The sequence below is a fragment of the Chelonia mydas genome, chromosome 2 (assembly GCF_015237465.2).
Source record: "Chelonia mydas isolate rCheMyd1 chromosome 2, rCheMyd1.pri.v2, whole genome shotgun sequence".
NCBI classification, from domain to species: domain Eukaryota; kingdom Metazoa; phylum Chordata; order Testudines; family Cheloniidae; genus Chelonia; species Chelonia mydas.
The window spans coordinates 113,102,313-113,115,939 of record NC_057850.1 but is presented as its reverse complement, the minus strand read 5'-3'; the positions used below and the strand labels follow the sequence as shown (position 1 = coordinate 113,115,939).

Sequence of the window (13,627 nt, the reverse complement as noted above, 5' to 3'; positions counted from 1 at the left end):
GCTTCCTGTCTGGCCCAATCCAAACAGAGTTATGACTAATCACACTTACTGCTGCTATTCAGGCATGTGCTGCATGATGTTAAAGAGTACCAGAACAAGCATGATTTTGCCTTAGAAGAATTTCAGAGGTGCAGGGGACCATAAGAAAGACCACTTTCTGCAAATCTCATGCTAGCTATGATGTTTCTAACAATACAGAAACTACATCCCTTACAACTGCTTTAGATATTAACAGCAATTGCACTAGCAGAGAAACAGAACCCTGAAATTAGGTCACAAAAAGGAAATAGAAGAGGAGCTGTTTTTAAAATATTTTATTTTCTAATAATTTAAGGCAATATGTATTCTGTTACTGAGTTTTGGATTTAAAGATTAAATACTACTTTAAAAGAACAAACTTTCATGAAGGATACCAGAGTTACAGTGAAAAAGCGTTTGTTCCACTCACATACAGTATTTAAAAGAAGATTGTGTAAAATTCCCTTTCCTGTGTTAAATTATTTGCTTGAGAACATGTTATCATAAAGGAATATTCTACAGTGCCTAACACTAAGATGAGAAACAGTAAATGCAGTAAATATTTGAAACAAATTCTCCACCAAATACTATTATTATAGACAACAGGACTCTTCTGAAATATATTTCTCTAAAAACATGCACAGCAACTGTTTTTCTAAGCAAAATATCAGAGGTGTCATTCTTCATCATCTACTCAAAATACTCAAAGGTTTCAGAGTAACAGCTGTGTTAGTCTGTATTCACAAAAAGAAAAGGAGTACTTGTGGCACCTTAGAGACTAACCAATTTATTTGAGCATAAGCTTTCGTGAGCTACAGCTCACTTCATCAGATGCATACTGTGGAAAGTTTAGAAGATCTTATTATATACACACAAAGCATGAAAAAAATACCTCCTCCCATCCCACTCTCCTGCTGGTAATAACTTATCTAAAGTGATCACTCTCCTTACATTGTGTATGATAATCAAGGCGGGCCATTTCCAGCACAAATCCAGGGTTTAACAAGAACGTCGGGGGGGGCGGGGGGTAGGAAAAAACAAGGGGAAATAGGCTACCTTGTGTAATGACTAAGCCACCCCAGTCTCTATTCAAGCCTAAGTCAATTGTATCCAATTTGCAAATGAATTCCAATTCAGCAGTTTCTCGCTGGAGTCTGGATTTGAAGTTTTTTTGTTGTAAAATAGCGACTTTCATGTCTGTAATCGCGTGATCAGAGAGATTGAAGCGTTCTCCGACTGGTTTATGAATGTTATAATTCTTGACATCTGATTTGTGTCCATTTACTCTTTTACGCAGAGACTGTCCAGTTTGACCAATGTACATGGCGGAGGGGCATTGCTGGCACATGATGGCATATATCACATTGGTGGATGTGCAGGTGAACGAGCCTCTGATAGTGTGGCTGATGGTATTAGGCCCTGTGATGGTGTCCCCTGAATAGATATGTGGGCACAGTTGGCAACGGGCTTTGTTGCAAGGATAGGTTCCTGGGTTAGTGGTTCTGTTGTGTGGTATGTGTTGCTGGTGAGTATTTGCTTCAGGTTGGGGGGCTGTCTGTAGGCAAGGACTGGCCTGTCTCCCAAGATTTGTGAGACTGTTGGGTCATCCTTCAGGATAGGTTGTAGATCCTTAATAATGCGTTGGAGGGGTTTTAGTTGGGGGCTGAAGGTGACGGCTAGTGGCGTTCTGTTATTTTCTTTGTTAGGCCTGTCCTGTAGTAGGTGACTTCTGGGAACTCTTCTGGCTCTATCAATCTGTTTCTTCACTTCCACAGTTGGATATTGTAGTTGTAAGAATGCTTGATAGAGATCTTGTAGGTGTCTGTCTCTGTCTGAGGGGTTGGAGCAAATGCGGTTGTATCGCAGAGCTTGGCTGTAGACGATGGATCGTGTGGTGTGGTCAGGGTGAAAGCTGGAGGTATGTAGGTAGGAATAGCGGTCAGTAGGCTTCCGGTATAGGGTGGTGTTTATGTGACCATCGTTTATTAGCACTGTAGTGTCCAGGAAGTGGATCTCTTGCGTGGACTGGAACAGGCTGAGGTTGATGGTGGGATGGAAATTGTTGAAATCATGGTGGAATTCCTCAAGGGCTTCTTTTCCATGGGTCCAGATGATGAAGATGTCATCAATATAGCGCAAGTAGAGTAGAGGCGTTAGGGGACGAGAGCTGAGGAAGCGTTGTTCTAAATCAGCCATAAAAATGTTGGCATACTGTGGGGCCATGCGGGTACCCATAGCAGTGCCGCTGATCTGAAGGTATACATTGTCCCCAAATGTAAAATAGTTATGGGTAAGGACAAAGTCACAAAGTTCAGCCACCAGGTTAGCCATGACATTATCAGACATTACAGACATGAAAGTCGCTATTTTACAACAAAAAAACTTCAAATCCAGACTCCAGCGAGAAACTGCTGAATTGGAATTCATTTGCAAATTGGATACAATTAACCTAGGCTTGAATAGAGACTGGGAGTGGCTTAGTCATTATGCAAGGTAGCCTATTTCCCCTTGTTTTTTCCAACCCCCCGACGTTCTTGTTAAACCCTGGATTTGTGCTGGAAATGGCCCACCTTGATTATCATACACATTGTAAGGAGAGTGATCACTTTAGATAAGCTATTACCAGCAGGAGAGTGGGGTGGGAGGAGGTATTTTTTTCATGCTTTGTGTGTATATAATAAGATCTTCTAAACTTTCCACAGTATGCATCTGATGAAGTGAGCTGTAGCTCACGAAAGCTTATGCTCAAATAAATTGGTTAGTCTCTAAGGTGCCACAAGTACTCCTTTTCTTTTTTCAAAATACTCAAAGTAACTGATCCACCTTATGTACTAATGAGCAACAGAACTGCAATTTTACAAATGCCACTTACAAGCTTAAGAGGTGCTTACTTCTGGGGGAAATCTGCATCACTGCGTGCATGCAGAATTCATGTCCCCAGCAGAATTCTTTGCTTCTCTACAGAAAAATGACTTCTGACAGGGAAGCAAAGGAAAGCCCCAAGAACGATCATGCACCCCTCCTCAGCAGCACAGGCGTGTTGTTTTGGACGCCTAGCACAGGTGATGGAGAAGTAAATCACTGCAGGGGGAGGGCGAGGGGAGGCCCCCAGATGGGGATGTCATGGCTGCTGGCTTTTACCCTGTGCTAGGCTCAGCTGCTAGTCCCAACTGCGCTGGGAAGGACGGGACTTCCTCTTCCCCTGCAAGGATTGGTCGGGGCCAGGAGAAACCTCTCCCTGCTGAAGAAAGCTCTGTTCCCCACCCCTACTTTCTGCCCCCCTTGCTCCTCAGCTGCGGAGGGAAGGGTCACTGTACAGGGAGCTGCTCCCCCTGCCCACTCCCTGTGCATCCGGACTCCCACCCCATCAAGTCTCACCCCCTGCCAAGCCCCTCCCCCTGCATCCTGACCCCCATGCCAGCACCCAGACCACTAAGCCTCCTGCACCCAGATACCCCCACCCCACTGAGCCTCAACCAGCTGCACCCAGACCCTCCTTACTGAGCCCAAACCACCTTCACCTGGACCCCCTCACAGAGTCCCATTCCTGCTGCACCTGGAACCCGCAACAAGCCCCTGAGCATCCAGATCCCCCCCAATAGATCTACCCCCACCCCTCACACCCAGATTGTCCCACACAGAATCCTCCCATCCCACACCTGTATTTTCCCCCATCCCCTCCACACTTAGATCCTGCCAGGCTGAGCCTGCTTGCCCCACACCTGGATCAGGGCTAGACACGCATGCGAGACTGTGTCCCTCTCTTTCACTATCTTGGTGCACCCGGCACAGAGGGGCAGGACCAACCCTTGGGCTGTGTCAGGGTCTGGTGCAGCCTCACCATTAAGTCCGTGTCCTGGGAGTGGAGGGTGGTCTCCTACCTCTGTGGAGGCCTGTGTTCCCTATTGCCATGCTGGAGCCTCCACATTTATTGTAAAATAAAATACGCAGAATTTTAAAATACTGTCAGCAGAATTTTTATTTTTTTGGCACAGAATTCTCTCCAGAGTAAAAGCTTTCCCAAACTACATGTTTAACATTTCATTTTTTGACTCAATTTTATTTAACAGGTTTCAGAGTAACAGCCGTGTTAGTCTGTATTCGCAAAAAGAAAAGGAGTACTTGTGGCACTTTAGAGACTAACCAATTTATCTGAGCATAAGCTTTCATGAGCTACAGCTCACCTTGATTATCATACACATTGTAAGGAGAGTGATCACTTTAGATAAGCTATTACCAGCAGGAGAGTGGGGTGAGGGGAGAGAAAACCTTTTGTAGTGATAAACACCCATTTTTTCATGGTTTGTGTGTACAAAAACATCTTCTGTATTTTCCACACTATGCATCCGATGAAGTGAGCAGTAGCTCACAAAAGCTTATGCTCAAATAAATTAATTTTATTTAAAATGACTGAAATGCTTCCTCTTGCACAAATGGTTTGCTAAAATAAAATATCCTCAGGAAAGTTTTTGCCAGAAGCAAAGCTGAGCTAAACCTTCTAAAAATAAGAGACCTTAAACTAAGCTCCAGCGCATAATTAACATTAGCAACTGTAGTTAGAGAGAACCACATGTCTGGAGCACCTATTGAAAATAAAAATCAATATAGAAATGATGTTTCTTTTCCTATATCTATGCAGGCAGGGGGGCCAGAAGACATTTATCATCTTCTCTGTGTCTTGGTGGATCAGAGGGAGGGGCAGCATACCATTTTTGAAAGTGTCTGCCTTAGAGAGACAGCAGAGACACAAGGTGGGTGAAGTAATCTCTCTTATTGGACCATCTTCTGTTTACTCTTTTGGTCCCTTCTGACCTTATGATTCTGTTGGTGAGAAAGAAAAGCTTTTAAGCCACTCAGAGCTCTTCTTCACGTCCAGGTTGAAGAAGAGCTCCGTGTGGCTCAAAAGCTTCTCTTTCTCACCAACAGAATTTTGTCCAACACAAGACATACCTCACCCACCTTGTCTTTCAAAGATCCTGGGACCAACATGACTACAACACCACCTCATTAAAAGGACACTGTCAACTTGATACTTAGGCTATGTCTACACTACCACTTACGACGCTCAGGTGTGCGAATATATCACCCCCTTAAGCAACATAAATTACACGAGCATAAATGCTAGTGTGCACAGCGCTTTGTCAGCAGGTGAGCCACCCCCACGGACATAGCTACTGCTGCTTGCTGGGGGGCGGATTAAGTATGTCAAGGGGGGAGCTCTCTTTCCCCCATTGGCATAGAGTAGCTACACAGGAGAGATCTCACAGTGCTCAAGCTGCATAGGTACAGCTGTAAGGTCTCTAGTGTAGACATAGCTGTAGTCCAATATAGAAAGAAACCTCAAAAGCAGTTTCAAGTAATATACCTGCCCCTCACTCCCCTCCTGTCTGTGTATGTTTTAAGTCACAGGTTCCTCATTCTTCAAAGTGTTTTTTCCCTCCCTGGCTGCTATGTGAAAGATGGTCACAGCGCAGAAGAAACGGCCCGACTTTACAGGGGAAATACTGAAACTCATATGCAAAGTGGAGTCAAATCCAGAAAGGACCCGAGGAAACCAAAAACACTTATTGCCTCCAATTTCTTTTAGTTCTCGGACGGGGGGGGCGGTACTTGTGGCACACGAGTAGATGAAGCCTTTACAGAGGCGGTGCAACGCCTGGACCGAGAGACCCCCCCAGGCCAGCCCAGCCCAGCCCCCCCGGCAGTAAGCTCAGTAATTTGGTGGGAGGTGTCACCTGGGGACGCTGCTGCTGCTGCGGGGACCCGACGCGGGGAGGCCCAAGGGCCCCGCCCAGGGAGACGCGCCCGTCCCGTTGGGGCCCCGGAGCCGGCCGCGTCTCATTGCGCACGGGCTCGTCCCGCCCGGCGCTCCGAGGGGGCGGGGGGGCAACTGCCCAGCGGACCCCCCCACCCCAGGCGGGGCCGCGCCCCTTCCCCAGCCGCGTCTCACCGCTCATGGCCCCCAGCGAGCGGCTCCGGCCTACGCCACCTCCCGGGAAGCAGCCTGGCCCCGCCCACGCCCCGGTGGAGGGGGGCAGTACCTGCTCGCACCCCGGGGGAGGGGGCGCGGCGGCGGCGGCTGCTCTCGTCTTCCTCCGCCTGCCGCCGCTCTCCCCTCGGCGCCGAAAATGGCGGGGGATGGGGTGTGTGTGCGCGCGCCGAGCGCATCGAGCCAAGGAGATCCGTCTGCTCGGCGCTCTCCTGCCGGGACTGGGCCCCGTGTCATTGTCCCCGCCCCGGCCGGCGCAGGGAAGAGCCCCCTCCCCCGCACACAGGGGGACTCTCCCCTTACGGGAAACCCTCCCGCAGAGGAGCCCCGCGCACAGGGGAGCCCCCATAGAGGAAACCCCCTTCCGGGAGAGGAGATCCCCGTGCAGGAAACCCCCCAGGACAGGAGACCACCGCACACATACGGGGGGCCCCATATAGGAACCCCTCCAGAACAGGAGACCCCTCACCCCATCTAGGGACACCCCATCCAAGACAGAGGACCTCTATGGGAACACCCCCTAGAAGAGTAGACCCTTACACCTGGGGGGAACCCCAGATAGGAACCCTCAAGAGAGGTGACCTCAAATGGGGGAACCCCATTTAGGAACACCCACCAGGTAAGGAGACCCCCTCCCACACACACACACACACACATATGGCGGGGGAGTGCCCTAGCACTGTACCTGGACACACAGCCTCGTGTCTGGCTGCTCCGCACAGTGACCAGACAGCAAGTGTGAAAAATCGGGACAAAGGGTGGGGGGTAATAGGCACCTATATAAGATAAAGTCCCAAATATTGGGACTGTCCCTATAAAATTGGGACATCTGGTCACCCTACCTGTGCAGGACCCTCAGACCTTTGCTCTGCCTGTGCCTCCACACGCAGGCAAGGCCCCCCCCCCTTTGTCTGGACTAGGGAGGCAAGGGGTGGTTTACTTGTTTTGTTTTTCAACTGAGATCCACCTCCTTGTATAATCCCGTAGGTTCAGTTTAGTGTAGCGAGTCGAGGTGAATATATATGGTGGGGAGGTCTAGGGTTTACCGCACCCAGTTAGGTATTGAGTTTAAAAACACCAGTCTTGCAAACCACTAACTATATGAACCATTCTTCCAAACTGCAGGAGAGGAGGGGGAATATCCCATAACCATAGGCGCCGACTCCATGGGTGCTCTGAGGCTGGAGCACCCATGGGGAAAAATTAGTGGGTACTCTTCACGCACCAACAGCCAAGCTCCCCTCCTCGCCCCGCCCCACCTCACCTCCGCCTCCTCCCCTGAGCGTGCCAGGTCCATGCTCCTCCGCCTACCTCCCAGCTCTTGCTGCTGCAAAACAGCTGTCTTGCGGCATAACAAGCTCCGTGAGGGAGGGAGGAGGAGCAGGAACGTGGCGCACTCGGGAGGAGATGGGGAAGAGGCAGGCCCGGGGCAGGGATTTGGGGAAGGAGTCGAATAGGGGCAGGGAGGGGGCGGAGTTGGGGTGGAGACTTTGGGGAAGGGGTTGGAATGGGGGCAGGGCAGGGCAAGATGGGGCGGGGTCAAGCCTATGCCCATAACAAAAGTGATGTTGATGAGGAACATGTTGACAGCCCTTTACCTCCTGATTCCTTCAGTGCATCAGAAATTGCTTCTCAGTGTTGTGCAGGATGAGAATTTTGCAATGCTGGGTACTATACTGCAAGTTCTGCACTGTACCTACTGTAATTTTCATTTTATGAATTTTGTGATCCCCAATTAGTTCATAAAATAAAGTAGTCATTCTCAAAGTTTTGTATTGGTGACCCCTTTCACATAGCAAACCTCTGAGTGTGACCCCCCCTTATAAATTAAAAACACTTGTTTATATATTTAACACCATTATAAACGCTGGAGGCAAAGTGGGGTTTGGGGTGGAGACTGATAGCTTGCGAACCCTCATGCAATAACCTCGTGACCCCCGGGTGGTCCAGACTCCCAGTTTGAAAACCCCTGAAATAGAGGGTCTGCTGTAAAACTACCATTACATCCATGTTTCCTTCTCTAGACTAGGATTTTACTATAGCTATTGTAAAACCTCCCTTTTCTGGCAAAGATATACCCCTAGCATAGGTGCAGAGTAACATCTTCAGCTCAATTCTAGCATACAAGATAAGCAGCTGTTAACCCTGCACTTATGGTAGAAAAAAGGTCTAGTTTAAGCTCAGATTTTGCTAGCACTTTAGCTAAAACCTGCCTAATTTTAGCTACTTTTCCTAGAAAGAAAAGGTGGGTGAGGTGTAATTTCTTTTATTGGACCATCTTCTGCTGGTCAAAGACAAGCTTTCAAGCTCCCTAGAACTCTTCAGGTCACCAACAGAAGTTAATTCAATAAAAGATATTACCTCATCCACCTTCTCTCTCTCATATCCTGAGACCAACATGGCTACAACACTGCAAAAAAAGTCAAGAGAGCCACGCTCATTAGTTGAGAGGTGTTGCTGGAGGAGGAAAGAAGCCTCAGATGTGACTTTTTAAAGCTAATGGGGAATAGATTATATCTCCTGATTGAAATGTTACATTAACATAACGTATCACTAAAACAGCTAGTCAACATAGTGAATTCATCTTGTGCCACTTTTCCTCTATTTGTCTGGCTTTAAACTGTGAGCTCCTGATGGTGAGAATGGGTCTTCCCTTACTGTGTGTAAATATGCTGTGGATGCCACCAGAAATAAATAATAGCTCTGAGACTCCTACAGAGCTTTGAAGGTAGGATGAGGGAAAATGTTAAGTTACTTATGACCTATCTGCCACAGGCTCAGGTGCTTTTCAGTAAAGTTAAAGCAGTCTTTTGTTATGATTAACTAGATTTTTTTTTCCCCCTTGAGATTTGAATACATTGAAGAGGGGCAGAGGATTCTATTACAGATAATAGATCACCAACATGAGGTTGTTTTTACAAAAGTCACAGGATGTAATTAGCTGTTCAGAGAACATCAGACTTTTCTGCTATTACATGAAACAAAAAACAGTAAAGCAGCACAAACTTTGAAAAGCAGTTTAACGAAGGTACCAAAAGGCAAACAAATGAGCACATACATTTGAGGATACAAAAACAAAAAAAACCAACTGATAAATACCTGCTTAGAAGAATTACCTTAGTCACAAAAAAGCAAAACGATATCTAGAAACACTGTCATGGGGAAATATGGATTAGATAGAATTACTTTAAAATTAATACACAAAGTAAATATTAATAATCCATATCAAGATGGGATTCTGCAGGAGGTCTGTGACAATGTGCTATTTTATCTTAAAAACAAACAAGTTTGGTTTTTACTGGCTGAAAGAAAGATGTTACTAGTTACACAAGAGCTAGTTTAGGCTGAAGTTGTTGAGCTATGCCAAATTTAAAGGATTAGCTCCAGATGCATGCAGGGGGGGAAATGTTCTTATCATCAAGCAAGCCTGTTTTGGGCATAGATTAATAGGAACCAGGGAGTTAAGGAGAATACAAGGTAGTTTGGGTGTTGCTCATGTTAAATACATTTTAATTAATGCTGTCCCCAAGGTTATTAATGCTCCACAGGAGGGAGTCCTAAAAGTTTCGTGAAGACAGTATTGGTAACCCTAAGCATTAAAAAAACATACTAAAATTGACTTGAAAAATCATGAGATTTAAAAATAATAAATTCTGGATTTTTTTATTTGTTTGCTTGTGTTGGAGCATTTAGGGTTTACTTTTTCAAGCTTTTCTCTGCAAGCACGAGGATTTATTTATTTTAATGAAAGGTGAGCTTCCCAGTTAAGCTAATTCCAGCAAACTCCCAAAATCACAAGACTTGTGATAACCTTAAGAGAGCTGGTAACATGGTAGAGAGCAAGGAATTACAAAATACATGAATAGGAAATATCCATATAAAGTTATTACTGAATTTGTGTTTAAACAGTGTTTATTAGTAATTGTTTTACAGAGGATCACATAGTCTTCTCCTTTGCCATAGAAAGCTATGCAACATTCAGGTGAAGAAACATCTTCATTTCTCTTTCATCTTAGTTGTTTTTCTGCTTTGGGATTCAAAGCTGCACAAACCCTTGCTGGCTAGCCTTAATACAACTAGAATAATCAGTTTTTTGAAAACCAATTTAATGAAAAATGAAAAGATGCAGAGAGACTAATAAGAGTTAGAAAAATCCCTGCATTTGGCAATTTTTTTATGGGATTGTCTCTTTCTCTCTATCTTTTTTTTTTATAACCCCTTTGGAAGAAACCTGAAACACTCTTGGATCTGTGCTTTGTCCACATTGTTACTTCTTGTGTGCTGATTGCTCTATCAGTTATATGTAGGTATTCTTTGTCTACAGAGTATTTTATGACCTTTTAGCCATAATTGTAAGGTTGGGCACCAAGATGGACTCTCAGTAAGAGAGAGAGGTGGAGTCTGGCCAAATACCCTTGTAGCCTAGGGCAGTGCTACTCAAAGTGGTGATCTGTGGACTGGTACTGGTCCGCGAGCCATCGTGTGCCGGTCTGCGCGCACATTGGGGAAAAAAAATTGCTGGTCCCGCACATCAGATAGCTTGAAAAGCACTGGCCTAGGGGAAGGTTTAGTGACTTCAGCAGTGTGAAAACAGAAGAACTTTCCAAATGCATGGAATGTCTAACAGATGTGCTGATCTGATATAATTAATTTAAGCACATGAGAACTGTTAAGGATTTGCACCAAAGTGCAAGATTGATGAAATTGGGGTATATACTGCTGGAGATGGAAGCAAAAGCCTTATGGAGGGTTGAAGTACATTATTAAAAGCATTGTAGGTGTTATGAAAGTAGAAGAGAGCGCACATGTCTTTCCCCTTTACTTACTTCTATGCTTTTCAGATATTGGGTGGATGTTGTGTGCCTGGACTCAACCTAAACTGTTATTAAAGTACTATAATAGTAGTATAGAGGCTTTTGTTTGCTAGTTTAGTAGTTGCTGCAGTGTTGCATAGAATATGTCTCTGAGCTGTCAATCTACAATAGCAAACTGATTTGAGAAAGAGATTAGGTGTACATTTTCAAATGTGTGAAATTAATTTGTTTTTAGAAATTATGTAGCTAGCTGCTGTACTGCTTGGAAAATATTTTTCTAATTTTTTATATTTAAAATGTTGTTTTAAAGGCGCTTTTTCTTTGAATCAAACAAGTCTAATAAATCAATGTGTATTTTATGTGGAACTGGTAGTGACTCCTCCCGACCCCTATAGTTAAGGTTGTCTGACACTTAGTACTATGACTCCAAAGATTTAATCTTTATTGATCATGCTTTATCCAGAGTGTGCAGGTGCAGGTGCTGAGCAGGGAGACTAGCCTATGCTCTCAATTCTCCCGCTTTTGCCACTCATGCAGCAAGGGAGAGGAAACTCTCACTCAATTGGAGAGGGGACAAGAGCCAGACCTAGGATGGGTGACAGATTGGGAGAAGAAACCTGTGGGGGCAGACTGGGAGCTGGTAGAGCAGGTTGTGGGGGAAAACTGGGAGTGGCTGGACTGGGATGAGAAGCCTTGAGGGGGCTAGAGACTGGGACTGGCTAGGCCAGGAGGCTCGGATTGGAACTAGGAGCCTGGTGCAGAAGAGGGAGACTGGGATGAGGAGGGATGCACAGGCAAGCTAAATTCTGGTATTTCCTCACTTTTGAGTGTTTGACTTTGCCATCTTAATATTCTTTTAACGTAGACTTCAGACAAAATGTACAAATTAGGCTGATTGTTCATTGTCATATAAGAACAAACCTTTGGTGCCCTGTCTGTCTTTTAGGAACATGCTGTTTTTTACTCTGAACGTTTCACCCAAACTGGAAATTGTAAGGTAAAATAGGCATATGCTGGAGGATGTTTTCTTTAAATGGAGTCCAAGTGTGAACCACAAGTAGGATGTTTGTTATTGATCTCACAGATGCTTTTGCTGTCTGCAATATGAACACAGATATAGAGTACTGATAAAGCCAGAAAGCAAATTACATTTTCTCTTATAGTTTTTTAAAACGAAGTTAGGGTTTATGAAAGTCACTGTATTCACACCTCTGGAGAGCAAAGTTCTCTTTTTATCTGTAAAATGGATATTGTACAGCACCAGCAACGGCAGTGGAAGTATTAAAGCTCTGCAAGTTCCCACACTGTCAACCAGTGTGCCTCATTCTTGGCTTGGAAATGCCAACTCAAGAGATAAGTGGTTAGCTCAGTCTCTGTGCACGTTCATTTCTTGGTCTCCCTGCTGAAATTGCTAGCAGGGGTGCCAACGGAGAAGGTGGCATTAGTGATATGAATTTTTGTCCATTAGGTTAGGATAGAGAATGCCAAATTCACATGGCCTGGGCCAGGTCTTAACTTGTGCATATCATTGGCTTGATATGAACATTCCGTATATGCCTATGGTTGAGAAAACCAATAATTGCTTTGCTTTAGTTAGTTTGCTACCCATTGAATACGGTGTATGCAGTTGATGGGTTCATACCATGTTATAACTGAGGGATTAGAAACAGACAAGCAATGAAAAGTGTGAGTGAATGTTTCTGAATGAAATATGTTTCTAAATTACTTGCATTTAAGGAGAGAAATTGATACCTAAAATGTAATTTACAAGGGATTAAATGACAGAGTACTGAGATTCAAAACCATTCACTCATATTTCTCATTGCTTGTGTGTTTCTAATTCCTCGGTTATAAAACGGTATAAACTCATCAACTGCACACACCCTATTCAACAGGTAGCAAATAAGGCAAAGCAAAGGTATTATTGGTTTGTTGTAGGGCTGTCAAGTGATTAAAAAAATTAAATGCGATTAGTTGCACTGTTAAAAAAATAATAGAATACAATTTATTTACATATTTTTGGATGTTTTCTACATTTTCAAATATATTGAGTTCAATTACAACACAGAATACAAAGTGTACAGTGCTCACTTTATATTTATTTTTGATTACAAGTGTGTGTGTGTGTAACCCACACACCACCTGGGTGTGGTGTTCTATCCCATCTAGCGGTATTGAGACCACTGAGAGAGAGAAATAAAATGAGTCTGCTCTACAGCCTTAACTAACAGGGAGTTGTCTTTTAGTTTATGTGGTAGAGGCTCATGCACTAAGCTCTAGAGGTCCCCGGTTCGATCCTGCCTGTGGACAACTGGGGTCTGTCAGCGTTACATATGCACTGTTTTAAAAAAAAATTAGTATTTTTCAATTCACCTAATACAAGTACTGTAGTGCAATGTCTTTATCATGAAAGTTGAATTTACAAATGTACAATTATGTTAAAAAGAACTGCATTCAAAAATAAAACAGTCCACTCAGTCCTACTTCTTGTTAAGACAATTGCTCAGACAAACAAGTTTGTTTACCTTTGCAGGAGATAATGCTGCCCATTTCTTGTTTACAATGTCACCTGAAAGTGAGAACAGGCATTCTCATGGCACTGTTGTAGCCAGCATTGCAAGATATTTACCTGCCAGATGCGCTAAAGATTCGTATGTCCCTTCATGCTTCAACCAACATTCCAGGGGACATGTGTCCATGCTGATGACGGGTTCTGCTCGATAACAATCTGAAGCAGTGTGGACCAACACATGTTCATTTTCATTATCTCAGTCAGGTGCCACCAGCAGAAGGTTGATTTTCTTTT

At 44.5% G+C, this 13,627-nt stretch overlaps 1 protein-coding gene and 1 long non-coding RNA gene across 8 annotated transcripts in view; one reads left to right on the top strand and one right to left on the bottom strand.

The window, feature by feature from the left end:
* The window catches only part of SLC35B3 (solute carrier family 35 member B3), a 35,507-nt gene extending 29,293 nt beyond the window's left edge, over positions 1 to 6,214 (bottom strand). For 2 of the 7 annotated variants that reach the window (XM_037893184.2, XM_037893182.2), the window contains exon 1: positions 6,060 to 6,214. Coding sequence is in view for 1 of the 7 variants with exons in the window: in XM_043540138.1 (XP_043396073.1) it covers positions 3,036 to 3,040; positions 5,969 to 5,975 (12 nt within the window). In the remaining 6 variants the exon portion in view is untranslated. Of the gene's footprint in view, positions 1 to 3,035; positions 3,041 to 5,753 lie in introns of all 7 variants that reach the window. The other 5 variants (XR_006288698.1, XM_043540138.1, XM_037893179.2 and 2 more) reach the window with 5 other exon arrangements.
* A 2,382-nt stretch (positions 6,215 to 8,596) lies between these two features.
* Positions 8,597 to 13,627, top strand: part of LOC122464549 — a 42,524-nt gene continuing 37,493 nt past the window's right edge. The window contains exon 1 of the long non-coding RNA XR_006288697.1: positions 8,597 to 8,735. This is a non-coding gene — a long non-coding RNA (uncharacterized LOC122464549). The remainder of the gene's footprint in view (positions 8,736 to 13,627) is intronic.